The 27,233-nt window shown below is 37.6% G+C and overlaps 2 protein-coding genes and 1 non-coding gene across 14 annotated transcripts in view; 2 read left to right on the top strand and 1 right to left on the bottom strand.

Annotated features, from left to right (window-relative positions):
* Window positions 1-3,977: 3,977 nt before the first annotated feature.
* Window positions 3,978-4,472, bottom strand: LOC113918450 (probable dimethyladenosine transferase). Its single transcript, XM_035723663.1, has one exon. The coding sequence runs from the start codon at window positions 4,458-4,460 to the stop codon at window positions 3,978-3,980; it is 483 nt and encodes a 160-aa protein (XP_035579556.1). The 5' UTR covers window positions 4,461-4,472.
* A 9,690-nt stretch (window positions 4,473-14,162) lies between these two features.
* LOC113919016 lies at window positions 14,163-14,269 on the top strand. Its single transcript, XR_003518762.1, has one exon. It is a non-coding gene; the product is annotated as a U6 spliceosomal RNA (small nuclear RNA).
* Window positions 14,270-15,107: 838 nt separating this feature from the next.
* PLSCR1 (phospholipid scramblase 1) overlaps window positions 15,108-27,233 on the top strand; it is a 29,186-nt gene continuing 17,060 nt past the window's right edge. Inside the window, exons 1-4 of one of the 12 annotated variants that reach the window (XM_027586384.2) lie at window positions 15,108-15,203; window positions 19,240-19,265; window positions 22,123-22,203; window positions 26,642-26,928. In XM_027586384.2, the coding sequence (XP_027442185.1) occupies window positions 19,253-19,265; window positions 22,123-22,203; window positions 26,642-26,928 (381 nt within the window). In that variant the 5' untranslated portion in view covers window positions 15,108-15,203; window positions 19,240-19,252. The other 11 variants (XM_027586387.2, XM_027586385.2, XM_027586386.2 and 8 more) reach the window with 11 other exon arrangements.

The raw sequence follows: 27,233 nt of genomic DNA, 5'->3' as shown, positions 1-27,233 counted from the left end.
AGATCTACTGTACAATATAGTGCCTATAGTTAACAATACTATATTGTATACTAAAAAATTGCTAAAGGAGTAGAACTTATATTACGTGTTCTTATAAAAAATAATGATAAATAAAGGCAGGAGGAAACTTTTGGAGGTGATAGACTTGTTTATGGCATTGATTGTGGTGATGGTTTCATGGATGTACACTTATGCCCAAACTTATCCAGCTAAATAAACATTAAATATGTACAGCTTTTTGTATTTCAATTATACCTCAATACAGCACTTCTTTAAAAAATCTATTTTAACTACTCAGTGTTGTTTCTACTCCAGCAGATATGTTTTTGGTACACTGTCATATGAGAGGACTAAATGATATGTGATATGAGAAACAAAAGTAGAAGAAAAATGATTAAATTTCCTTACTACCTACAGCCTATTGACAAGTCCTTGAAATAGGCAGAGTGGCATTCCTCCAGGAACTTAGCTGCCTTGATGTTAATACTTTGCTGAGGGCAAAAGGCCATCTTAGCCTGACCCCCAGGATCCTGTAAGTCTATTTTAACATGGAACAATTCCTTCGGAAACTTTCTTTAACTCTACCCCCAAAATACATGTTGGCAATCATCATCCAAGCATATGACCCACCAATATACATCTGAAGAGCTTCATGACTGAGTTTTTACTAAACAGTAATAAATGACGTTTTCCTCACAACAGCTAGCCCCCTCAGGATCCTGGAAACCTTGTTTCCAAAATACGTGGGAGGCTTACTCTATCCCCCAGCCCCCTCCCAGCTTGAAAGTATATAATGGGCCACTCCTCATGACCCCAGTGCCGCTCTTTCTGCCCATAGGTCCTGTCCCGTGCTTTAATAAAGCCACCTTTTTGCACCAAAGAATCTCAAGAATTCTTTCTTGGCCATTGGCTTCGAACCCATTAGTCTTTCCACATCAATATATACTCACTTATTTGATGATATTTCCAAATGACAACAAAAAAATCTGGTAATATGACTAGGGTCCTATTCTGACAAGTAAATAATAGAAGGAAAGAAAAGAACGGAAGCTCACCTACATTTCTTATCTTTGTTATCTTCATTGCCCTCAGTAAAGTGAGTCACATCGCTTTTGGTAACTTTTCTCCAATTTGCTACTAACAATTGCCATAAAGCCAAATGCAGATAACCCCAACATAATCTATTTTGTGATAAACGATTTTAATTTGAATAGGGGCCAAGACTGTCATGAGAAGCTCTTTGGTCCGTAATTTTTTATTCTCAGTAATATGATAAAATGACATTTCTAATTTCATTGTATGTAATTAAGATAGAGCCTCTGGACTCCTGGGCACCTGGATGGTTCAGTTGGTTAAGTGTCTGTTTTCAGCTGAGGTCATGATACCAGGGTCCTGTTCCAGCCCCACATTGGGCTCCCTGCTCAGAGGGGAGCCTGCTTCTCCCTCTCCCTCTGCTGCTCTCCCTGCCTATACTCTCTCTCTCTCTGTCAAATAAATAAATAAATAAAATCTTAAAAAAGGGGGGGGCGCCTGGGTGGCTCAGTCATTAAGCATCTGCCTCCGGCTCAGGTCATGATCCCAGGGTCCTGGGATCGAGCCCCACATCAGGCTCCCTGCTCAGCAGGAAGCCAGCTTCTCCCTCTCCCACTCCCCCTGCTTGTGTTCCCTCTCTCGCTGTGTCTCTCTCTGTGAAATAAATAAAATCTTTAAGAAAAAAAAGAACCTCTGGATTCCTTAACATTTGACCTGGTAAATGGCTGATAAAGGCTCATCCTGGAGATACTTACCTGTCCTAGAAAACGGGAGAATTTCATTCAGTGGTGGCTGCCTGCTCAAGATGAAGCGCTGTGTGAATGAGGGTGTGTTCCCTTGTGGCTTTGTTTGGTCATGATTTCAATGATCAGAACCTACAGAGAAGTTATTTTTTAGCCACGTTTAACTGTTGCCTACAGAAAGAGGTTAGTACCCTCCGAATTAGGTAGCCTAGTCTGTCGGTGAGTCCAAACTCATTGGCTGCAATGGTTACTTCTTCTTTTAATGAACAAGGTAAACCTGTGTTCCTCTCCTAATGTGATATCCAAATTCACTTTTCTCTTTCATTTCCCTTCTTTCTTCCACTCTCAGGTTCTCTCTCCCTCGTATGGTACATAAATTGAAACTTCTAATTACTCTTTCTCATCCAGGATGCAAGAAAGCTATAATAGTTTCACAATATGCAGATGGTCACAAAACTGTCAAAAGGTCAAAGTAATTGAAGGGTCAAAGAAAAAGAAATTAGATTTGGGGGGCACCTGAAAGAAAAAAAAATTGCAGCTTTCTACTCATTTACCATACAGTGAAGCAAAGCAGTCAACAAGGCCTGCTGCTGAAATTTATTATTTTACTCCCTCTGGCATCTATATAAGTGGGCTATCTAAATATCACCAGATACTTGAGGAAGGCCTCAACAAGAGAGATAAAAACAAACAAAAGGAAAAGCAAAACTTGGAAAAAACAGATACATTACTGAAGAAAATAGCCAAAAAACTCTCACTCCAAACCCCATAATTAATATCCTCTCAGACATAAAAAACAATCTACAAAACAAGAATAGAAAACTATAAGGAAGGACATTTGGGGGGGGTGGGGAATGTTAGCAGCTGAAAACACAATAACAAAATTTTAACAGGGTATAAAAGATCAATTGAGAAAAATCTCAGAAATTTTAACAAACAAAAAATAAGAAAGAAAACAGGGAAGAAGAGGCAGAGAAGATGGAGAGAAAGAAAGAGAGAATGCAAATGAGAAAAAGGTGAATTTGAATATCCTATTAGGAAAGGAACATGGGTGTACCTTGGCCATTAAAAAGAGAAGTAACATTTGTAACTGGTTTTGGACTCACGGAAAAAACCAGGCTACTCTTGTCCAGAGGAAACTAATCTGGGTGGTTGTTTTTTGCAAGAATGGAAGAAGGGTAGAGGGCAGAAATAAGTGAAGCCTGTTTCCTGAACCGATGTGTTCCGTTTCACATCTCATGAGTACTCTTTTTTGAATAAGATGATCTGTCTCTTCTGCGAAGGGTAATTCCAGACAATTTGTGAGAGAGTCCTTGAAGTATTACTTGTAAAGAATGGTTCAGCTCTAATTATAAATGGAGAGGAGTGCCTGGGGGTCTAAGTGGGTTAAGCATCCAACTCTTGATTTCAGCTCAGGTCATGATCTCAGGGTTGTGAGATGGAGCCAGAGTTGGGCTCTGCGGTCAGCCAGGAGTCTGCTTGAGATTCTCTCTGTGCCTTCTCCCTGCCCTTCTCTCTCTTTCTCTCCCTCTCTAAAAAAACCAAACCAAACCAAACCAAAACAAACAAACAAAAAAAACCCAATTAGAATTAGAATTAGAAGAAAGAGAAGAAGAAGAAGGAGAATTCTCTTATTTTCAGAGAACTCTCTGTATGATTTTTTTTTTTTTTAGAAAAATAAGCAGTTGTTTTATTGTGCACCCGAATGAAAAGAAACTGTATGGGAAATATGTGACTGAGTTAAGCATATTTTAACTTTTTAACTATTTGAGGGACAAAGGCCTACAGAGGTCCTCATATAATATATAACAGAAAATAGAACAGTAACATCTTTATACAATAACCTGTTAGAAATGATAAGTTTAAGTGTAAAGTTGTGCGTGCCTGCGGCTCTTCAAGATTATCATGCATAGATTGGACCCTGCCCTATGTTAGATATTAAAAACACACCACAACCAAAAAACATTTGGGTACTTAGAATTGACTGACTTACTACCATAAAAATTCAGAGTAATAAATGGTGACAGTAGTAGTATTAAGTCAAAAATAGTCAAGCACATAGTGTTCCAGTGAAGCAAGGGCATAGTTCATCTTCTCAATTTATTATTTATTTATTATCAAATTATTAAAAATATATATATAAAATGTTAAAAATATATATATTCTTGTTCTTGAGTTTGGAAAATTCTGTTTTCCAGATACCTAAGAAAAATGTATACCTTCTGCATTGAATCCATGTAGCAATCTCATGAAGTCATCTATGTCCATGGAATGGGCCCGCTTGTCACTAAAACCTGTGCTGGTTAGGATTTGCTGTATTTTATCTGCTATGCTGAAATCTTCTGGTATTATAATATTATGGATCGAACAGTGAATTCCGTAGTTTTTTTCCAACAGCTGTTGTACTGCACTTGACTTAAATGCAGCAGAGAGTGTCTTGTTTTTCCTAACAAAGGTAATCCTTACTAGGCCATCCCATTCCTGAAAATTGATAGGTGGTGGTGGATTCTTAGGTTCTATTCTTACGACACTGGATTCTACCTCGGGTGGTGGCCCGAAGTTATTCTTTCCAACTTTCATCAGATGGTCCACACGTGCTAAGAGCTGTGTATTGATTGAGAGTTTGCAGTATGATTTATCTCCAGGCTTTGCAACTAGTCGGAGAGCAAATTCTCTTTGAAACATAAGTACAGCACATCTGAAGAGACAGTAGAAAAGGAATAAGGAAAATGGTTACTTTTAACTATAAATGTATTTCAACTTCAATTAATTTTCTTGGGTGGGAGACCTATTTTTGATTAGAGTGAAAATTCAGAATCCATTCTTCAGAGAAGTTTGAGGCTTCAGTAACTGTAGAATTGGCTCAGTGGATCTGGGATACAGAGAGCTCTCTGAAAATAAGAGGATTCTCCTTCTTCTTCTTCTTCTAGCACATCATACTAAGAGCTATTGCTGTCTCATTTGGAGCTAAAGAGACCTATGTTTTTTATTATCTATGAGCCCAAGGATAAGTACCAAATAAACAAGCAGCTTTTCCCCAAACCTCAAAGCTTAAACTATTTTTATAGGCACAACAGATGGTAAAGTTTAACTTGATTTATCCCTGAGAGGCTGTCCCCTCGGAGAGGGAGTCCGCCTTGCAGAACCCCTAGTAGAGTGCCGAGGGGAAATCAGGACTGGTCCACATGATAAAACAGCTGTAACTGCAGGGCTTGGACCCCAATGCACAGTCATGCAGGGGAATAACTGGTGCTCCCTCAACCAGTAATAGTGAGTAGAGGAATAAGGCTGACAGCCAAGGTTCTGACATAGCTCACTGCTATCAGCATTATATTCAGGAATTAAAATCAAAGGTATAACTGGAATGGCATGGGACCCAGGCAATCAGAATAGGTCCTGGGGTGGATAGAATTATAAAGACTTTTCCCCCAGTTTTCAATCTTCCGGTTATTTGATCAAACAGTAGTCTAGGTATTGCTGTGAAATTTATTAAGGTTACTGATCAGCTGACCTTAAAATGGGGATAGTCTCCTGGATTATCTGGGTGTGTTCAACGTAATCACATGAGGCCTAAAAAGCACAAGAGGAAGACAGAAGAGGCAGTAAGAAGGTGCAGCAGAGATGGAGGTCAGACAGACTCCAAGCATAAGGAGAATTCAACTGGCAGTCACTAGCTCTGAGGTATGGGATCCTTGTGGCCAGGCACCCAGCTGACAGCCAACAAGGAAACTAAAATCTGTATACAACCACAAAGGATTCTTCCAACAATTTGAATGGATTTGAAAGTGGATTATTTCCAGAGCTTCCAGTTATGAACCCAGTTGGCAAAGACTTTGATTCAACCTTGTGAGACCCAGATCAGAGAACTCAGACAAGCGAACCCAGACTGCTGACCTGCAGAACCCTGAGATGACAAAGTTATGTTATTTTAAGCTGATAAATTTGTGGCTATTTGTTACAGCAGCAGTAAAAATCTAATACAAATGCCCAACCTATCAGTACAACTTGCATGCAGTCAATCAACTGCAAACTATCAGCCCTGGCTATGCCATGTAGTGTTTTACCTGAAACGTGTTACTGCCCATCTAACTGCTGAAATACAGAAAGTTGTGTGGTGCATATTTCCTCCTACACTGTATCTGCAGTTAAATAATGTAAAACTTAATGCCTGAATATTTTTTCTCTATGCAGACCAGTCCCATTCTGTACACATATTTATTACCAAGGACAAACAGCATTGATACCTAATTTCATATTTAGGATTGTAACCCACTCAAAGCATTCTAGAGGCTCATATGTTTGATGTAGGAGATTGTTCACAGCATTATGTATATAAATAATAAATTATGGCACAATTATTACATGAAATATTATGCAAACCTTCCATAAATTTTTGAAGGAAAGGATTACTATATATTAAATGAAAGGAGGATACTAAATTGTATCAACTGAGTCTAAATTTATTATAAATACAAAATACTTGCACATACAAAGAAGACTGGAAACAAATACATTGTGTGATAGTGGTCATTAATAGATGGTTGTTATTAGTAATTTTTACATGTTTTTATATATTTTATAAAATGTCTATATTGGGGCACCTGGGTGGCTCAGTCTGGTAAGCGTCTGCCTTCGGCTCAGGTCATGATCTCAGCGTCCTGGGATTGAGTCCCACATCGGGCTCTGTGCTCAGCAGGGAGCCTGCTTCTTCCTCTCCCTCTGCCTGCCTGCCTGCCTGCCTCTCTGCCTACTAGTGATCTCTCTCTCTCTCTGTCAAATAAATAAATAAAATCTTTAAAAAATAAATAAAATAAATAAAATGTCTATATTATTTACAATTTGATTTTTTTAAAGCAAACAATCTGTAGAATTGGTTTGCTATGTATACCTATGCCACTAATTCTATATATTACTTGCCAAATTAAACTTTTAGCACTTTGCTTTCCTCATTTTCCAAAATAAATGGAAATCATTATTTTAGTGATTATATAGAGAGGCTACTTTTATCAAAACTATTTTTTTCTTTATTTTTTTAAAGATTTTATTTATTTGAGAGAGAGAGCATGAACTGAGGGAGGAGCAGAGGGATAAGCAGACTGCTGAGTAGAAAGCCCAATGTGGGGCTGGATCCCAGGACCCTGAGATTATGATCTGAGCCGAGATCATGACCTGAGCAGAAATCAAGGGTCAGATGCTTAACCAACTGAGCTACCCAGGGTCCCCTATCAAAACTATTTTATATCATTAAAATTATATTTTAGCATCTAACTTAAAGCTTAATAAACTCTATGCATAGCAGTTTTAACCTAGAAAATCTATTCTTTTTTAAAAATAGAAATTAGAAATTAGAAATTCTATAAGTAGAAATATAAATAAATGTTTAGGTGGAAGCAAATTTGGTACAATCCTTTTGGAAAGCTTTTTGGCAAGATATGTAAAAAGAATTAAAATGATCAAGCATGTTGACCCTGAAATTTACCTGGTAATTTAGCCTCATAAAATGATTCAAAAGAAAAAAGGGATAACTGAATATTTAACTCCATTTAAAAGATTTTCTGCCAATATTAGCTTTAAAAAATATAGCATCTATCCTAGATGGTTTGAATTCTTCACCTACACACCCCAGATTAAACCTAACTACTTAATGTTTCAATGTGCATTAACCCTGTAAGTCTAAAGAACAAATTAGAAATTCAATACTCAATGAAGGAACAGTTTGGAATCTCTTTACCAGGCTAATAAGCACAAATTACATTCCTCAAAACATCACTATATTTAAGTTATCACACATGGCTATGAAAATTTTTCTTCACTATTATCTCTTACAGATGAATATACAACTAAATAAATAAATGCAATTCCTGCTCTGGTATGAATTTAAAAGATTACCCAGCAAATGAATTTAGTTCACCATCTGAATTTACAAACCTACACTGAACATCAAATAACAAGAAATTTCTTCTTTTTTCTGAAAAAGACATAACATCATATTATTATTGGAAAGATCTAGTTTTATGTGTTCTTCTTCTTAGAATGTAGTTAAAATGTTGAATTACCACCAGTACTGAGCTGGCTAAAGTAGAACTAATTTCTAACACAACCATGATACATGGTTGCCATGTTACTATTTGTTGTCAATGTTGATTCCACTGACAACTTGATTGTAGGTGGTACAAATGAGTAGCAAAATGACAGAAGAGAGAGCAAGCAGAAGACAAACATGATGCAGTGTAATTAAGTAATTGAGGTTTTATCCATTGATCTTTTTAAATATAAAATCTATATGCTGAACTCAGGTTGACATAGGACATATTTATTATAATGCCTTATTGAGGAGCTGAAGGCATTGTTGACCTTCTCTGGGTTTCTGTTTGTAATTTTTTACTTCGTTTTGTTTACCTTTGATACTCATAAAAAAGTATGACATGGAAGCTCAGCTTTTGACCCAGTAACCAAATATTTGTACTTCATAAGCATGAACCCTTATAATCTGAATATTTAGTTCTTTAGTTAACAGGGTTTCAAATTGTTCCTAGAGATTCATAAAAGTGTCTCCTCTCTTGTTTTTGCTCCTGGTACATCCAGAGAAGTTTATGCTTTCAACTAACAAAGGTTTAGTCCAATGAATTCGATTCTCCTTCAGGTCTCTCATTACATCCTCATGGTTAATAATCTTGATATTTGCTCATAATTTCTTTTAATTTGCTCATAATTACTTTTAAGCATGGTTAGCAGTAGTTGTAGTTTTGTTTTTTTAAAATCCTAAACTTATTGTTTATATTTTGTTGCCTTGCCTTTTATTCTGCAGACCACTGAAATACGGTTTCCACTCTACCATTCCAATGAAGTTGCCCTTGCTAAGAATGGTAATGGCCTTTTAAATGTTAGACTCTATGAAAACTATTAAATCTTTAACTGAAAATCAAAAGAAATGTAAATTTAAAAAACCTCTTTTGTGGTTAGATTTTTCTGGCTTTTCCTTCTAAACCTAATAATAATTCTCTCTTTAGGGGTGCCTGGGTTTCTCAGTCTTTGGGCATCTGCCTTTGGCTCAGGTCATGATCCCAGGGTCCTGGGATGGAGCCCCGCATCGGGCTCCCTGCTCCGTGGGAAGCCTGCTTCTCCCTCTCCCACTCCCCCTGCTTGTGTTCCCTCTTGCTGTATCTCTCTCTGTCAAATAAATAAAATCTTTCAAAATAAAAATTAAAAAAAATAATTCTCTCTTTAGACAGCCATTTGATATTGGCTAAGTAAGTAGAAATTTTAGGCCCTCAATTCAATCATTTCATTTTGTTTTGTTGGTTTGGATTTTGAGTAAGTGAAAATTGTTTGATGTGTGCAAAGTGAAGAACGAAAACAGATAAGCTTATCAGATGGTGACGGATAAACCATAGCTACAAGAGGTAAAACTTGTGAAAAGATTCAGCTCTGTGCCGCTCCCAGGGCAACCTGATACTGCAGAGTGGTCATTCTCACTCTGCCCGAATGAAACACAGGATCTGCACTCCCACTCCAGTCTCTGTCTCTCTCTGTATTTTGTCTGAAAAAGGGGAACTACCACATTAGAGGGACCTGGAACTACAGGGTGAGATCCTACTTTCTTTCGGCTCTGGTTATATCCACTGACTAGGTTTCAAATTGTGGCATAAGATGACGGAATATGTTTTCTGCTTAGTGACCTCCCTTTCCATCAAGAACTGGGGAGGTGGAAGGCACAATAAATTAGGCATCGTGTTTAACCACAAGGTATGTATAAGCACTCTTTCTCATCATTGGGTGCAAACCAGAGAACAGCTGAACAAGAGTTCAACTCCCTAGAGAACATGATCTTGTGACTTACACAAAGCACTTGGCCACCACAACTGCAACTTCCTTTCCAGCCTACAGCTTGCAACACCTTTGATTACGTCCTCATTAAAAGTCTTCCACTTCAGTTTTAGAAATATCCCTGTCTTCCCTTTCAATTTTTTTCTGTCAGGCAAAGGATAAAAAGTCCATGCTCTTTAAACATTGCTTTATCTCCATGCCTGACCCATTCCTCATACTGCAGTTTCAGTGGTGTGAGTCTACCTGTTTTGATAATTTGATTACTGTGCACATTTCTGTTTCTCTCGACAGGGATATCTTAATCAGTTGCCTCCACTTTGTCCCATAGGCATCTCAAACTCAACTAATTTAACCGGTCTCTATCCTAATCTCATTCTGTGATCCTTACTATATGTGTGCACTACCATCCATTCAATTGTTCAAGATGAAAACATTCTTGCTTTTTTCTTTTCTTTTCTTTTAAGATTTATTTAGTTATTTGAGAAAGAGAGAGGGGGGTGCTGGGCGGAAGGGCAGGAGGAGAGGGTGAGAGAGCCTTAAGCAGACTCCATGCTGAGCACAGAGTAGGACATGAGGCTCAATCTCACGACCCTGAGATCACGACCTGAGCCAAAACCAAGAATCAGACACAACCGACTGCGCCACCCAGGTGCTACAGAAACATTCTTAAAATACTTCTCTTTTCTTTCCCTACCCAAAATCTTACCAAGCACAACCTATTCTTCCTTTTTCCCCCCTTCTTTCTATCCCTGGAATACATTCCCTCTTTTCTAATTTCACTAAACACTACCTCACTATATTTTTCAGTATTGTATTATTTTATGTCTGGAATTGTCACTAAAATGCTATCCTTGTTTCTCTTATCCTACAAACCCACACTAATTTTGTTTTTCTAAAGCAAGAACCTAATAGTGTCCTTTTCATAATTAAAATTATGTTATCAACCCATTCTCCAATATCAGGCTCAATCTCTTTAGCATAGTGTATGAGCCTTTACCTGCGGTCCCTGCCTACCTTGCCCAAGATTGATTAGTTTAGATAATCATAACTACTATAACCAATTTCAATGGCTTTTCTCAATACAAGCCTATTTCTGGCTTACTGATCAAGGTGGGAGTTTCTCGTCTGCAGGCAGCTCTTATTCATGCGGTGTTTCAGGGCCACAAGATCCTTCTGTTTTGTAGCTCCACCATCTCATAGGGTCTCATCATCTTCAGCATCAAGCCAATGGGAGGGAAAAAGCATGGTGAAGACTCACCTACTTCCTAAGAACCTTGGCTTAGAAGTAACACATTTGTTTCTTCTCACAGCTATTGGCTGCCATTCTGCCACATGGCCACATGTCAGCTGAACACTTAGCAGCAACAATTCTATCCCAAGAAAAAGAAAACACAAATGTTGGCGAACAGGTCATTGTCTTTGCATCAACATCAAGAGTTCAACTCCCTGTCCTGCCCCCTCTTACACTGCAGCATACTTAACCACTTGTATTCCTGAAAGACACCGAGGCCTAACTTTGCATATGTCTCAGCCTTATTATGCTCATGGCTATCTCCTACTCTTCTTTCAAAATTTAGATGAAAAATCTTTTTGTACAGAAAGCCATTACAGAACTCTTATTTCTGGATAAATATCCTCTCTGTATGTTTTATATTTTCCTGTTATAAGACGTGCTTGGAAAATCTTGATAGACTCAGTTATATACATTTTTACTTTTAAAATGCCCATTTCTCTTCTCAGTGGGACTGGAAAAATATGAGTATTTAAAATGAAACCTGGCTCATTTGGAGTGATTCTTAATACAAATTTCTGAAAATATTGTTAGTAAGGTAACCAAATTTAAGATTTTATAAACAGTTGTGACCATACATCTGGCAATGTATAGTTTGTTACAGAGGAACTTTTGGTTTGTTTTTATCTTTAGTAAAAACCTGTAGAAGATGATATAAAAATCTTTTGCTTAATAAGGAATTCATTTCCTTATCTTTCTGGGAAGACACCAGATAGCATCTCCCAGCTTGCTTTGCATTTCCATGTGGCCATTCAACAAAGTTCTAACCAAGGAAATGTTACCAGAAATGATGTGTGTCAATTCCAGGCCTGGCCCATAAAAACTTACCATGTACAACCAACTTCTCTTTTCTTCTCTCCGCAAACTCAATGTCAAAGCCCAGAAAAATCTTGGAAGCCATATCTTAAAGATGCCAGTGCTGCCATTAGCCTGGGTCCTTCAGTCATGCTGTAAAGCAGAGCCCCCACCCCACCAAAGGGGAACACTTCCATTCGGTTGGTCCATTATGTAAAAAGAAAAAAAAAAAGGCTTTTTGTTGTGTCATTGAAGTTTGGAGGTGGAGGTTGATAATGCCACCAGCATTATCCCAAATAATATGGCCCAATGTTGACAACTAAAGAATTTGTGTTTGGTAATCTAATTGGAAAATTAAAAATCTTTGCTAAGGTTAATATTTCAACACATAAAGTTTTGTCCTAATACAAATAAACTTGAAGCACCCAGATGTCAGAAACTTCTCTTGCTTCTTCCACTGTATCAACTGTCCTTGGGGCTGTGGGACTCATGGAGCTAATGTCTATGGCACTTAGCCTAGACAAGAAAACAGAGCTAAGAGCAAGGTGGAGAATTTTAGAAAGAATACATTTAAGATCCTCAGTGGTACAATGCTTTTGACTAAAAATATCCTTAAATAGCTTAAGTAAAAAGCCTGAATCACAAAGAGCTACAACCGAGGTGTAAAATTTAAAAATCCTACACACCACTGTGCAGAAGAGGACAGCAATAAAGAAGCTTGCTTATTTTGAGTACAAAACTGGTAGAAAACAAAAATAAATATCCTTGGTGTGTCCATAACCATAAGCCAACCTTCACAGAATAAGTCATCTGGAACTATATAAGTCCAGGATCAGTGCTGCAGGTCATCAGTGTCATCAAGTTCTTGAGCTCTTTCCACAGACGGAGTAAGATTTCAACAAATTTGAGAAAATGGAAATAAGAGTCAGATGTAATAACTATCTTGTAAGACACAGGAAGTTATAAAATGTGTCAAGAAGGATGTAAGAATAAGGAGATTCAATTTACCTCCACAGAATCCCAGAGAGACTGAGCACTTAGTGATGCCAAATAAAGGGAAGGATAAAATTGAAAATTATAAAGTGAGGAATGCTTGAAAGCCTATATTCAGAAGCCTATTCACCCCTCCTCATTCACTACTCCATTGAGAGAATATGGAAATGGTATGTACCACCCTAAGCAAGGTGTAGAAGACTTCTGTTTAAAACAGAATGGAAATATCTAGGGACTCAAGAACAATATTCATCAAGGCAGAAAGTTTGAAAAATAACATTGGAAATGGAATCTATTGGATCTCTACAGTTTTACTGCCCCACCTACAGCAGAAGTTCAGCAGTCAGGAAGCTAAACCATAAACAGAAGCTTCTGCAAGCACTGAAGACTCTGGGCATCAACTCTGATAAAAGTGTTAAAACCATAAAAGTGTTAAAACCAAAGATAAGTTTCAGGCCCACCAAGAAGGAAAAACTAAGAGAAGACCCCCCCCAACTAAAAGCTGGGTTCATTGAATTACTACCTTATAACATGAAGGAGAAGTAAAACCCACCATGTAGGAGAGAAGAGCACAGAGAAAACTTACCATCTTGACCTTGGTGCCCAATATTAGAAAGATGAATCTATCTATCTGTCAATGTAAAATCTTTAAGCTATCAATAACAGCGTGATTTCAGACAATATGGACTTTGAAGGAAAAGCATTACTAGAAATAAAGAGAAACACTTCATTATTTATAGAGGCTCATTTCACCAGGATAATATAACTACTTTTAGTTTTTGCCTAATCATGCAACCACAAAATGTAAGGAAAAAAGTCAAAACAAGAAGAAATAGACAGGGGCACCTGTTGGTTAAGTTGGTGGCTCAGTTGGTTAAGCCTCTGCCTTCAGCTCGGGTCATAATTCCAGGGTCCTGGGATCAAGCCCCGCACATCAGACTCCCTGCTCAGTGGGGAGCCTGCTTCTCCCTCTCCCTCTGCCCCTCCCCATCATTTGTGCTCTCTCTCTCTCTTTCTCTGTCTGAAATCAATAAATAAAATCATTAAAAAAAGAAGAAATAGACAAATCTATCATTATACTGAGAGATATCGATATTCCTCTCATCAGTAGAATAAGCAAAGTACCAGCTAAAGTAACAGCATAATTAAGAAATTGACCTAATACAAAAAAACACAATACCATATTCAACAATTGAAGAGTACACTTATTTTTCAAGTATATATAAAATATGTACAAAAAATGGCTGTGTACAAAAGGGCCATAATGCAAGTCTCAAAAAATTTCAAATGGTTGAAACCACTCAGAGTATGTTCTTGGACCACAATACACTATAAATAACAAGAAGATAACTAGAAAATTCTAACTTCTTCACAATTAGGAATAAGCAGATATTAAGATGGAATCATATTGGATGTCCTGATATACAGTAGGCTTTCTAAAATAAGATGCAAAATGCAGAGGTCAAAAGTGAAAAACACAGGTGCTCGCTTTGGTGACATATAAACTAAAATTGGAACGATACAGAGAAGATTAGCATGGCTGCTGCACAAGGATGACAAACAAATTCGTGAAGCATTCCATATTTTTTAAAAAGTGAAAAATACAGTAAAAGATGATTAAAATGAAAGAGTTGTGAAAGCAACTGTAAATAAGATATAATCCAGAGACCCAATAGGCAAAAAAAAAAAAAAAAATCCCTTGTTTAACAAATGAGGGATTCAATCCCCGAAATGTAAAGAGCACAACAAATCAGAAAGTGGAAAAATATCCCAATCCAACAGAAAACTCTGTATTAAATGTCAGCCATATCATAGAACAAAATGGTAAAATGTTCAGAAATCCTATGAAAGATTACTCAATGTCACTAACAATTAGAATTAACAAAAACAATAATAAGGTCATACTTACGAATCAGAATAGCAAACATTTAGAATTGATAGTCAAGAAGTGGAGAAATGTGTTAAAACAAGCGTTTTCATACTTTATTGGTAGAAGAACAGAATGATGGGTTTTCTATAGTGTATACACAAGGATATGTGCAAGGATGATGACTACAGCATAATTTCTAATTATAAAAAAGGAAATACACTACACGCAGATCATTAGATCAATGAGACCATTCTGGAGGAAAAACAATGCACCAGAGAACAGTCTGCATGAAACAATCCTCTTTATGGAAAGAAACCCTATGTACAGTGTATATCACTCTAAACTTTTTGCATATTTTAACTTCTTTAATCCTCAGAAAAATTTTGAGATAGATACTACTAATATACCCTCATTTGACAGATTGAAAAAGAGGCACAGAGATTGTGATGTGCACAAAGTCACAGAGATGAGAAGGGATTCAAACTAAGTGGCTGGTTTCCTCCTTCCTTTTTACTTCTTTTCTCAATTTCATTTTCTATTCTCCTCCCTTCCCATCCCCTCTTCCTTCCTCCCACGTATCTCTTCTCTTACTAAATCTTCAAGTGTCTGTTGCCTGAGTCATGGGAAGAAAAGGGGAGAGAAGGTGCAGAAGGTACGTTTTGCTTTTCTCCATATTCAGCTTTATTGTTCGGAAGATCCTGTGTTACTTTCGTAAATAAGATATTTTAAAGAAAAAAATCAATGAATCCTTCAGTTCAGTTTAACAAATATTTGTTTATTGAGCCTGTTTGCCAGTCGGGGGAGGGTGAGAAAAATTAAACATTCTAAACACATCTAGTCAGTTTGACTCTTAAAAGTTGTTAACAGCGTTTGGGGGAGAATGAGGGATTGGGAGAGGAAGAGACAGAAGGAAAGACAGACAGAATGAGAGAGTGAGAGAGAATGACAGAGACAGAAACAGGGCGGCAAAGACTAAGAGAGCTAAAGAGAAAAAGCACCAGGAAGAAAAACAAGCTTGACTCCTCCTCATTTGTACTCTGAACCGCCACTGCTCTCAAGCTTTGAAAGCAACAGAAATCTAAGGGATGTAGTTAAGGACAGAGAGACGGAAGTTCCCGAGAATTTAGTGCCCACAACCCCACCCCAACGGCGGCCACTCCGGCGCTTGGCGACCACAGGAGGAACCGGGAAACGAAACCGAGAGAGTTTCGCGGCGCCGAGGTCGTTGGGAGGTTTCCGTACCTCGCCTCGAGGCAGCATCCGCACAGCGGCAGCCACAGCTGGGTGCGCACCGGGCGCGGGAGCCGCGTGGGTTCCCAGGCAGGGTGCGCGGCGCTGGGGGCGACTAGCGGGGGGCGGGGCGCGAGGGCTGGCGGGCTGTGCTTGCGCTGGGTGCGTGAGTAGACGGTGACGGTCGGCGTCCCGGCGGCCCCAGGGAGCGACCCCGGAAGCAGAGCGGCGACTCGCGTGGGGCCCTCTTTGGCCCGGCAGGTGTCTCCTGCCCGAAACCTCCTTGCAGGCTCAGTGCCCCCTTAGTACAGTACACCTCTCCGGCCGCGCTGAAGAACCCGGCAAGAACCTGATCCGTGGGTATCCGCCCGTTTACTGGGAAGGGGGTATTAGAAGGGTATTAATAGACCCTCTTAGCTGTCATTTAACAGTAAGTATTAATTAGGTGTATGGATGGACCCCAAAACTGTGCTAGCCACTCTGGAACACCAGATGAATTGGAAAGATAGAGGTGGTTTATAGCTTAGAGGCTAAGTCCATTAGTTCAGGAGTCCACCTGCCTGATTTGAATCCTGCCTCTACTACTTAATTTCTGTGGACTCAGAACCAGTTTCTTCATCTGTCCTCCTTGCCTCATCTTTGTGTGTAAAGATCAAAAAGGAGTTACAGTTAGAGTTAGAATATGGTATATATTAGTGTAAAGCTAATGGAGCTGTGTCTAGCACTGCTCCAAGTACTCCGTAAGGTTAGCTTTTAATATTTTTAATAGTAAAATCCCTGCTTCTCCAAGATTATTATCTGCTTCCCATGTGGTTTTATTTATACAGCTATTCCTGGAAGTCCTAGAATGTCTATTTCCCAGTTCCAAAAACAGGCAGGCATTGTTTCTCCTAATTTAGCAGTTTGAGAAACATTAGTACGAGTGTCACTTAGTGGGGATTGTTAATCAATTCATGATTTCCTTTTTCATCATTTAACTTTCTTAACAGCGGAAGTTTCTCTTAATACCATGCCTGCAAGTACGACAACTGCAAGGCTTTGAACACTGAATAGATGCAAGGAATGAAGAATACATGAAAAGGGAAATGAGTGGATGTCTGCTGTTGGATAGAAAAGTGACATGTAAAATAAGTGGCTGGATCAGAGACTAAGCAACCTTCACATTTGTAAGGGAGCTGTTCCTTGTGACCGAAAGGAGTGAAATAATACTGTACACATCTTGTTCAGTCAACAAACACCCATTAAGTGCCTTGTCCTGGACAAGACAGGCCATATTCTGGCCCTTAAGATCATAGAATGCAGGTAGAGAGACATTTAATGAGTAAGAACTGACCCTGTACACTTCTCTATCCTCACGTCTGATGATCTCTCCCTCTTTTTTCTGTAATCCACAAACCTCTCATTTCCTTAAGTGAGTCAAGCTCCCTCTAGCCACAGGCCTTCTACCTGTTCCCTCCTCACTTCCCCAACCCCCACCCATGGCCTGGCTGATTTTAGACTTCCTTTGGCTCTCAGATTCAATGGAAGTTAGGGACATAGAATTCTGTCATTGTCTCTAGAGCAGTAACATTTTGCTAAAATAATTCAGAACATATATCCACATCTTGGGACTCAGAAAAATGTTAACTGGTTTGTTCTTAAACAATTAAGAAGTAAATGTGGATAAATAATTCAAATCTAGTTTGTGCCTAGTTTATAGGCATAGTAGTCTTAGGATCTTCCAAAATTAGGGATGCTTCCCTTGGGTTCCCGATTGTACATTAATATTTTTTAAGCAATAAGATAGAAATTTCAGGACCCCAAGAGATGGGTCTAGGATTTCACTGTAATATGAGTTGTGGAGCCATGACTGATGTCACTTGCAATATTTCTCTTCCCTGATGGAAGAGGTTTATAATTTTCAAATAGCCCAGAGCAGCAATGGGCCTTATGGTGTCTGACAGAATAATTTTACCAGAGATACACATAAATGAATATAGAATATGATGCACTAATCTCCTCAGAAGCTCTCATTTAGCAGAATTAGGAAGAAGTGTGTGGTAATCATATTATAATTTGAAGTTATATATTTGTCCTGAAGTAATTAAGATTCCAGTGGTACAATATATTTGACTTCCTTAGAGACTTTTTTTCTTTTAGTACAGGATAAATATGGTGTTCTCTTTCTTGGAAGTTTTTCTAGGATTTGTTTCTTAGGAAGAGTAGTGGGGGCATTATTTAATTAATTAATTCACCCAGGACTCAGCCTAGTCATTTCCAAAACTGAGAGGCATTACCTCTTGTTAATAGACCCTTAAGTTTGAGAAAATCAAAAGATCTTTAAAACAGCAAACAAGAGTGGACAGGGTAACATGGTGAGTATCATCCTTATTCACAAGTGCTTTATTTTACCTGGCACACATACAGGTACAACTGTCACTTAACATTTTATACCTGAACTTACACCATTTTTCATGCTTGGGATACTGTGTAATTGCAAAGATTCTAAAACCTACAGCACAATGAGGACCCAGATTTTGTTTTGTAGTAGTTTTGCCATGAGGGATTTATTCTCACAAATCTGTAGTTTAAGACTCAAAATATGTAACCAAATAGGAAAGAAAAGAACAAATATGGACAAATAAGCTCTGCTTTAGAGTCTCTTTAGTTTCCTTTCCTTGGATCTCTGTACAAGAGGTTTTGCCTTATGTGTTAATTGTAATTAGCAGGCAGAAAGGGGGTTGGGATTTTAAGTGGAGAAATCAGGGGAAAAGGGTTCAAGGAGCTGGAAGGTAGAAGCACTGAATGCAATGTTTTTATTATTGTTGTTATTGTTGTTGTTGTTATTTTTTGTAGAAATAGCCAAACACAAAGTTTTGGTCCAATTGTCATGATGCTGCAGCTATGACAACCCCTGAGAGTGGGTTCTCTGGCTAAAAGTGTACTTTGAAACATAGAACAAAGGCTCAGGCCTTTTCAGATTTACTGTTCAAGTTGGGCAGAACATATCCACAGAACTTGGAATCCCCTGGTATTTGCAGTAGTGTGATCCGATAGCTAACCCGTCTGTCCTGGTGAACCATGTCTAGAGCCCAGACCTAAGGCTGGATGCTGGATCACACACTCCTTTTGTATAGATTGTAAGGTTCCAGTTTTGGAGTTTAATTTGGTTGCAATGTGGAGTCTTAAGATCACAGTGTTTTCTTTTTGGCTTTCTGCCTCATAGGACCCTCTCTCCACAAAGGTTTGTAGAAAATGTCCACCATCCTTGGGTGACCCACAACTTCTTAAGTTGTACTCAGAACCACATCAAGGGGGAATGGGATCAAGACCAAAGGGTTTAAATGACCATTCTGGTAGATGAGATGAATAGAAGAATATCCTATGTGTATGTATAGTTTCAGAATATCTTGTTTCAATAGTCATATTTGGCCTATAAATTTGTAGACAATGTAGTAATATCAGGTCTTCTTTTTCAGAGCTCTTTAAATCATGGAAAAACAAAGTAAGTAATTTAAGTGTTTACTTTTGTTTTATAATGTTAAATCTGTTGTTAATACGTTCTTTGTCATAGTGTTTTATTCAGTTTCTGAAAAGATGTAATTTCCTTTGTTTTGTTTATGCTTCAGAACCCAGAGTCTAGTTCATTGTTTTGACTATAGAGACAATCTACACATATATCCACTATCACTAAGTTTTCCTCTAAAAATAAAAAAAAAAACTTAGAAAAGCCTAAGGAATTTTAGTCTTACTGGGAAATATGTTATATAATTTATACTATATTCCATCTAGATCAGTTTTTCCCTTTTAATATGCATTTTATATACATAAACATTTAACTCAAATTAACAGACAATAAATTTAATATGTCAGTCCATTGTAGTAAAATCTTCAGATATATCCTTGCTATATATTTCATAACATTCAGATGTGAACAGGTTTAAATGAATACCAATCGTATGTTATGGCTTTTTACTATCAAGAAAATTCTAGGGGTGCCTGGGTGGCTCAGTCGGTTAAGCGGCCAACTCTGGATTTAGCTCAGGTCATGATCTCAGAATCATGGGATCAAGCCCCTCTTTGGGCTCCATGCTTAGCATGGAGTCTGCTTTCCCTCTCCCTCTGCTCTTCCCCTTTCTCTCTCTCTCTCTCTTTCTATCTCTCTTGTTCTATCTCTAAAATAAATAAATAAATAAACAAACAAACAAATAAATAAATAAATCTCTCTTAAAAAAAAGGAAAATTCTAAATAAGATGGGTATTGACCAAACATATAATAAAAGACTTTGTCTTTTTTTAAAATCTAAAGTTCTGAAGAGAAAAACAGTACATATGGGGGAAAGTGTGAAAAACAAAATCCTGTTTTGTGAGAAGATTTATATTCTGTTTATTTTTGTTTAGATACCAAAGAGACATTTATCTCTCACCACAGTGTCAGCCTTGCTAGATACATTAGATACTCTGTAGGACTAGAAACCTCAGCTTTCCTTCATGAAGTTTCATGATCTTCTCTTAATGTTTGCTATATTAATTTAATTTTACTTACAAAACTTTTTAGATGTACATTGATACAGTATTACACTGCTATATCTGCTGCAGCATTAGGATGCTTCAGATCACTTTAGAAACATTCTTTTGGCCAAGGTCATAGTCACCTTTTAACTCTTCATCTTCATATATATAATTGTGTGTGTGTGTAAATGTGCATAAATAGAAATAAAATGTATATAAGTATGTAAATATATATAGAAGTAAAAATTAATTTTCTTTATAACATGACATTCCTATGATATCTGTAAATTATTTTAAGTTCCATTTCACAAATGCAGAAATCCATTCATCATTCATATGCTCTTTGGTCTATTTAATCACTTCCCCATTTGCTTGTTTTCCCTTTATATGAATTTCTGCTGAAATTCCGAAAACTAGGATCAACACTCTGGAGCCAAAACCTCAGAGATTATGAGCTTCTAATTTCTTGAATCTATCAGCTCCCAGATATGTATGTGTATTTACTATTGTTCAAATAATGGTACCTATTAAGAGGTGCCAAATGTGACATATCCTTCAAGAGGAGATCTGTTAGTCAGACTTGCAGTGTGTTTTCTTGAGATCTGGTAAGTGTGACCCCACTCAGGTTGGGAGTGGGAGCTGTGGGCAGGGCCTTGAGAGCTAGAGAACTAAGAGGTAGGCCACCCACTTGAAGCCAACAAACAAGGGAATGGTTGGGATGGAATGACCTGTGGTAATTCAGAGATCTGTAATAAATCAGGGTATGTTGCACTATCTGTTCAGAGAAAAGCCCAGATGGAAGTAGAGGTTTCTTTGTTACCTGAATTTGCACAGTCTCCATGGACTCCATTCTGCTGAAGGTATTATGAAACCAATTGAATGGAGGAGGACGGTGGCTCACAATCCAGCTTTCCTGCTGAAACCACATGAGTTGAGTGGTCTTTGAAGGCCTGTGGTAAAGAAGTACATAGAAAATATATCAGATTGAAAGTTTGACTTACTTTTTCTTCTGTATTAATGCCATGCCCTCATCATTCAGTAAGAAACTATTTTGAATTTATAGTTAGCAAGCCATAATGAAACATGGTTTAAGTGTAGTGTCCACTAGACCATAAGTTGCCTGAAGACAGAGGCAGTATAGCCTCAGAGCTCAACTCAGAGGCAAGATAGGAGGTGTTCAACAAGACTGGGATGGCTACTAAATAAGTGACTAGAAAACATAAATATGAAGAACTAGGAGGTTCAACGAAGTTTAATATGTTAGTTTTTTGTAATTCAGTCAATTATGATTTTTGTAGGTCAAAATCAGTCAAATATTAGGAATTTCCTATGGTTCAACCTTATTGGGGTAGTTGCAGAGTAAGCATAAAAAGGATATTGAAATACTGAAATGTATGCATTATTTTACATATTTTTAAAATAATTCTTACAGGAGTAATTATAGATATCTTTGAAATCATCCATAATCTTTCCATTACGATCCCTACATCTTTCTTCACTGTATGTGGTTTTAAAACACTGTTTTCCTAATACCAACAAAATCAAAATATGGAAGCAAACATTTATCAGGCGTATTTGAAAACTAGAAATTCAGCCCCAGCCACTCAGCTTTCTCATTTTATCCAAAAAGGAATTTGTTTGAAACAGGATTCTACTGCAAATTAAGTCTGATAGCAAGCATTGCTTTTGTTGAGTGAAGAGTTCACTTTACCAATTTTAGTACAGCACAAGATCATATAAATGAAAATTATTTAAGGACAATGTATTTTTCTTTTTAAGGACAATGTATTTTTCTTTCTGACATATATTTTATTAAAGTAGATATATGTTTACCTCTCCCTGAATTGCAGGTGGGCAAATGAATGCTCCTCATCCAGGAACAAATTTACCGCCTGGACATCTCCCTGAATATCCTTCAGCAGCATTCCAAGGTAAAACATTTGTTTAAAGAACAAAAACTCCCAATTTTTCAATTATTGATATTCCCCAAAGGGTATATGTGTCTGCCTGTGTGTGTATATTTTAGTAGTGTCTTTGACTAAAACTGCAGTAATGAAATTGGCAGCCTAGTTCTTAGTTTTTTTGCTTGACTATGTATTATCATAAATAACACGAATGTAATTTTTACTTATACAGGATAATAAAGATGTAGAGTCAATAAAAACAGTAGTGAGTTTACATTTAGCAAATAAAGTTTGACATAAATTAAACCCCAAAATACACATTTTAAGTAAAAGATTTCATTGATTCTTTATCTCTGAAAATTGTCATCATGCACATAGGAGATTTATCCCTGAGTATTTTTGAGTCAGATATTAGCTGAGGGTAATTGTGTACAGTGAGGGTCACAGAAAAGAGGTGACCGCTTAAAACTGGAAGCTGTAAGTAATAAAAATGCAGCTACCTGGGGATAATTCTCATTTTCATTTTGTATTTGCTTTTGTATACATCCTGAATCATGCCTTACATCTAAGAAAAGCAGTTGAATCATATCACTCCATACTAGGGAATACATTTTTCCCTTTGAACCAATGAATAGAAGACTTAAGAGATTTTCATTTAGACAAATGCAGTTATCAAAATTACTAGAACTTTACTAAACGGCAAAGGTCATGGTGCACCCAGATTTACAATTAGTCTGGCTACTACCATCTTGAGACCGTCCTAGGGATTTAGGATCAAAAGGAATCAGGTTTGGACAGAAGGGTGTATCTAGTTTGTTTTCTCCTCTGAGCAAATAAATCTGCTTTGGAACTAAATGGCCTCTTTAATTGTCTAGCCAAAAATTTTGCAGTAGGGCCTGGATCTCATCCAGATGTTTGCAGTTATAAGAATGTGAGCTAGAAAATTTCTAAGGTATAGTTCTCAAGAGTGCCTGCACTTAAGTAGTACTTGGAAGCTCTTAAAAACACTATACCAGGGCACTATCCCAGGAAAATTAAAGCAGAAGCTCAGGTATGGGACCCAAGGATTAGTAATTTTTTTAATTTCCCAGGTAATTCTAATGTGCAGCCAGGGCTGAGGATTGCTGCTCTAAATTTTTATATGATGACTGAAGAATTATTAGCAAGCTGTAATATTCATCCAAGGCACTTGGAGAATGATTTAATCCACCCCACAGATAATTAAAAGTGGGTGATACATAATTAAATTCAGTTATAATCAGACTTGAGAGTTCGTGAGAAAAATAGCTTAATTTTATTTCTCAAGTCCAAGGCCACATATAGTTCAGGTCTTAATATGACAATGATGCTAACAGTAGTGATAGTTTAAAATTGAGAGCTCACTGTGCATAATGTGGATTAACTCATTTAATTCTCAATCTTATGAGGTCAGTACTATTGTCCCCACTATGCAGGTGGGAAAAAGGCATAGAGAGGATGTATCAGGCTTCAAGTTCTGGCCTCTATACTTAACAGTTGTATGGTGGTTCAAACAAGTTGCTCTATACCTCTAAGCCTCAGTTCTTTTTTTTTTTTAAGATTTTATTTATTTATTTGAGAGAGTGAGAGAGAGAAAGCATGAGCCAGCGGCAGAGGGAGAGGGGGAGGGAGAAGCAGACTCCCCGCTGAGCAGGGAGCCCAGTGTGGGGCTCTATCCCCCCAACCCTGGGATCACTACCCGAGCCAAAGGCAGATGCCCAACAGACTGAGCCATCCAGGCACCCTAAAGCCTCAGTTCTTATCTATAAAATGGGGCTAATATTTTCCAATTCAGTTTTGTTTGGAGATTGAATGAGAGTATATGTAAAACACCTAGTACAATGATTTACAAATAATAAGTGACAAATATTTGTTGACTATTATACTAATAATGTATTAAATCAATTGGACTTTATACAAATGAAAATATTATCCAAATTTCAGGTAATTCTGTATGCTTAATTCATTGATTTGTGAAATAATCAACTATCCTCTCCAAGAGTCTTGAGAAGATTGAAATACGCTAATAATGTAACCTATTAACTCATATATCCCCATTTGGTTTGCCTGTGATCTGATCTTTGCACTGTAGCCAGTGATCTTTAAAAATGCATATCTGTTCATGTTACAGACAGTATTCAATGTGTACATCATTGGCTTTTTGTTGCTTTCATGATAAAGGCCAGAATGCTTGATTTGGTTCACTAGACCCGAGGGGCTCCCCTGCATTCTCTTTAACTGTCTGTTAAGCCTGACTCTCTGCTATTCAAGTCGATGTGCCTTTTCACAGATGAGTAGAAACCCTGTATGTGTTGCTGTCCCAGGGCTTCTCCCTGAAACCTTTTTCCCTATGCCCCTGGTTTACTCAACTCCTTTGTATCCTTTAGATCTCAGCTGAAAGGTGGTCCTCAGGGAAGCTGTCCCAACTCCCTCCTTTTCTCTCTCCCCATCCCAACACTTTCTTTTGGCATATATAGTCATAAAAATCTGGTCCCTTCTTTCAAAGAGCTTGTCTTCGACTCTCGTTAATCAACTGATCATACTGGTGTTGTGGATCCCTAGAGTAAAGGATAAATATAAAGTTATCTTCCCCATTAGGCAGTGAGGGAAGGGATTGCATCTGCATTTCTCATTTTAAATCCCAGTGCTCAGGACTCCTAAAAACTTTGTAAGATATAAATCGGATTATGGAACTCATTTGTGTGCTTAAAATCCTCAAAGGCCTGTCAATCACACTTGGAATAAAATCTAAACTCCTTATGAATGGGCTCCCTAGATGAACTGCTCCTATTTCTTCACTGATAGCAGTTTCTACTCTTCCTCTCCTTTATGATGTTTCTCTCTTTCTCAAACATGCCAAATTTATTCCTAAAGTTGAAGATTTTTGCATTTGGTTTTCCTTCCTCTTGAACGTTTCTCACCAGATCTTTACATAAAGCTTTTCCTTTCTCATATTCTAGATCTCAACAGAGTTTTTTTTTTCTATCTAAAGTAACTAGTTGATACCTTTCCCTCTCTACCATGCATTTTCTCTATGAGTTCAATCTGAAATCTTTTAAAAAGAATTTATTTACTTTTTCCCAAAAGTTGCCCTATAAGCATCCTGAGGACAGGGTGCCTTGTTGATAGCTGTGTCCTCTGATTCTAGACCAGAGCCAGTCACATTGTAGAACATTGGTAAATATTTATTTATTCTAAGAAGGAATGAATGATAAAAACTATATTTAAAAGGTATTAGTATGAGATTTAGTCTGTCTTCTAAATCTTTTTATAATGGTATATGTATTTTGCCATCAGTGTTTTTTTTTAAAGTATTTATAAATTATATAATCTAAGAATAAATTTTACATAGCCTTTCCTGTTAAAATATTATGGAACACATTCCTTTGAAATTATATTCCATTGCTGTGGGATTGCTACTCTGTGCACTATTCATGTAAGCTTTGAAACTTCATTGTAATCACAGATTTACGTGGAATACAGAATATATACCTATTAAATTTCTTCCTCTCCTGTGCTTATTAAATACCTAGGACAAGTTTGCCTATTGTAACTTTTTCCCTTCCTTGGTTCTCAAATTGTATTTTTCAGAGTGCTGAGAGCAGTAAATTATGAAATTTAAATTTGTAACCTAACTATCATAATGGATTTTTTTTTTCTTGTAGGAGGTCTTAGGACAGGAATGTGCCATGGGTTAAAAGTTCAGGCCAACTGTTAACCCAGATAAGCACCTGGACAATAGTGGAAGTAACAACATGCTTTTACCTCTATACCAGAGTTTCTCAACAGCAGCACTATAATACTTTGGGATGTATAATTCTTTTTTTTTCAGGGCACTTTCTGGCATTTCAGGAAATATTTAGCAGCATTACTGGCCCTCCAACTACCAGATGCCAGTATCACCCTCTGTTCCAGCTGAAACAACCAAAAATGCTCCAGACCTTGCCAAATATTTCTTGAGGGGATAAAACCCCCTGTAGTTCTTTACATAAGGGAGGTACTGTTTCCTACAATTCCAGAATTATCATATTTTTATAGAGTGCTTTGGTTTTAGAAATGCTGACTCAAAGCCTTTATTTTGGGCCTTTGACAAAATGACATCTCTCTTTTCTATTGAAGTATTCCAGACTCTTTATGCAGGTGACTCTAGATCATTGTTAATTTCCTGTCACTTTCTTAGGTTTCAAGAGTATTTTCAACTGAGTTTGAACAGTGGATAAAGCTTGGGCCAACTCTATTCACAGTCCCAAGCCCTGTAGGAGTGGATATGAAACCACAGATATTTCATTGAAAATTTGCTGAAAGATAAAAACACAACATTTAAGCTTCATAGAAACAGGATTTCTGAGCTAAAATTTCAGTTTGCAGAGTTTTAGGAGTAATCCCAAAATAATTCATGTTTCATTTTCTGTGCAGTTACAAATTACTTCACCTGTTTCTATTTCAGGACCTCCAGAACATACTGGCTACCCTGGCCCCCAGGTTGGCTACCCTGGCCCCCAGGTTGGCTACCCTGGCCCTCAGGCTGGCTACCCTGGCCCTCAGGCTGGCTATCCTGGCCCTCAGGCTGGCTACTCAATTCCGCCAGCTGATTATTCAGGTGCTGGCCCAGTAGGCTTTCCTGTCCAACACCAGCCAGTGTATAATCAGCCAGGTGGACCTGCAGGGGTACCATGCATGCCAGAACCACCACCTCCATTAGACTGTCCACCTGGATTGGAATATTTAAGTCAGGTAATTTCAAATAAATGAAACACTCATAAAAAATAAAACTGTCCTTATAGTTCGCTTAATAAAATTAACAAATGATTAATTCACAAAAGTCTGAAATGATAAAACAACATTTAATGCTGACAAATTACTATACTTCTAGGTGAAGTTTACTTTTAAAGTGAAATACAAATATCTTAGGAAATTGTGTTTTCTATGATTTTTGAATATAATCTGTGGTAATGGCCAATAACAAACCTTTATTAAGCACTATTTTCCAGACTTTGTTCCTAAGTATAACACATGTATTAACTTATTTAATCCTTTTA

Source organism: Zalophus californianus, chromosome 1 (genome assembly GCF_009762305.2).
Source record: "Zalophus californianus isolate mZalCal1 chromosome 1, mZalCal1.pri.v2, whole genome shotgun sequence".
NCBI classification, from domain to species: Eukaryota; Metazoa; Chordata; class Mammalia; order Carnivora; family Otariidae; genus Zalophus; species Zalophus californianus.
This window is presented reverse-complemented; position numbering and strand designations above follow the sequence as displayed.

Excerpts from the sequence above, each read along its gene's own strand:
- LOC113918450 (XM_035723663.1), bottom strand. The coding sequence starts at position 4,460 with ATGTTTCAAAGAGAATTTGCTCTCCGACTAGTTGCAAAGCCTGGAGAT.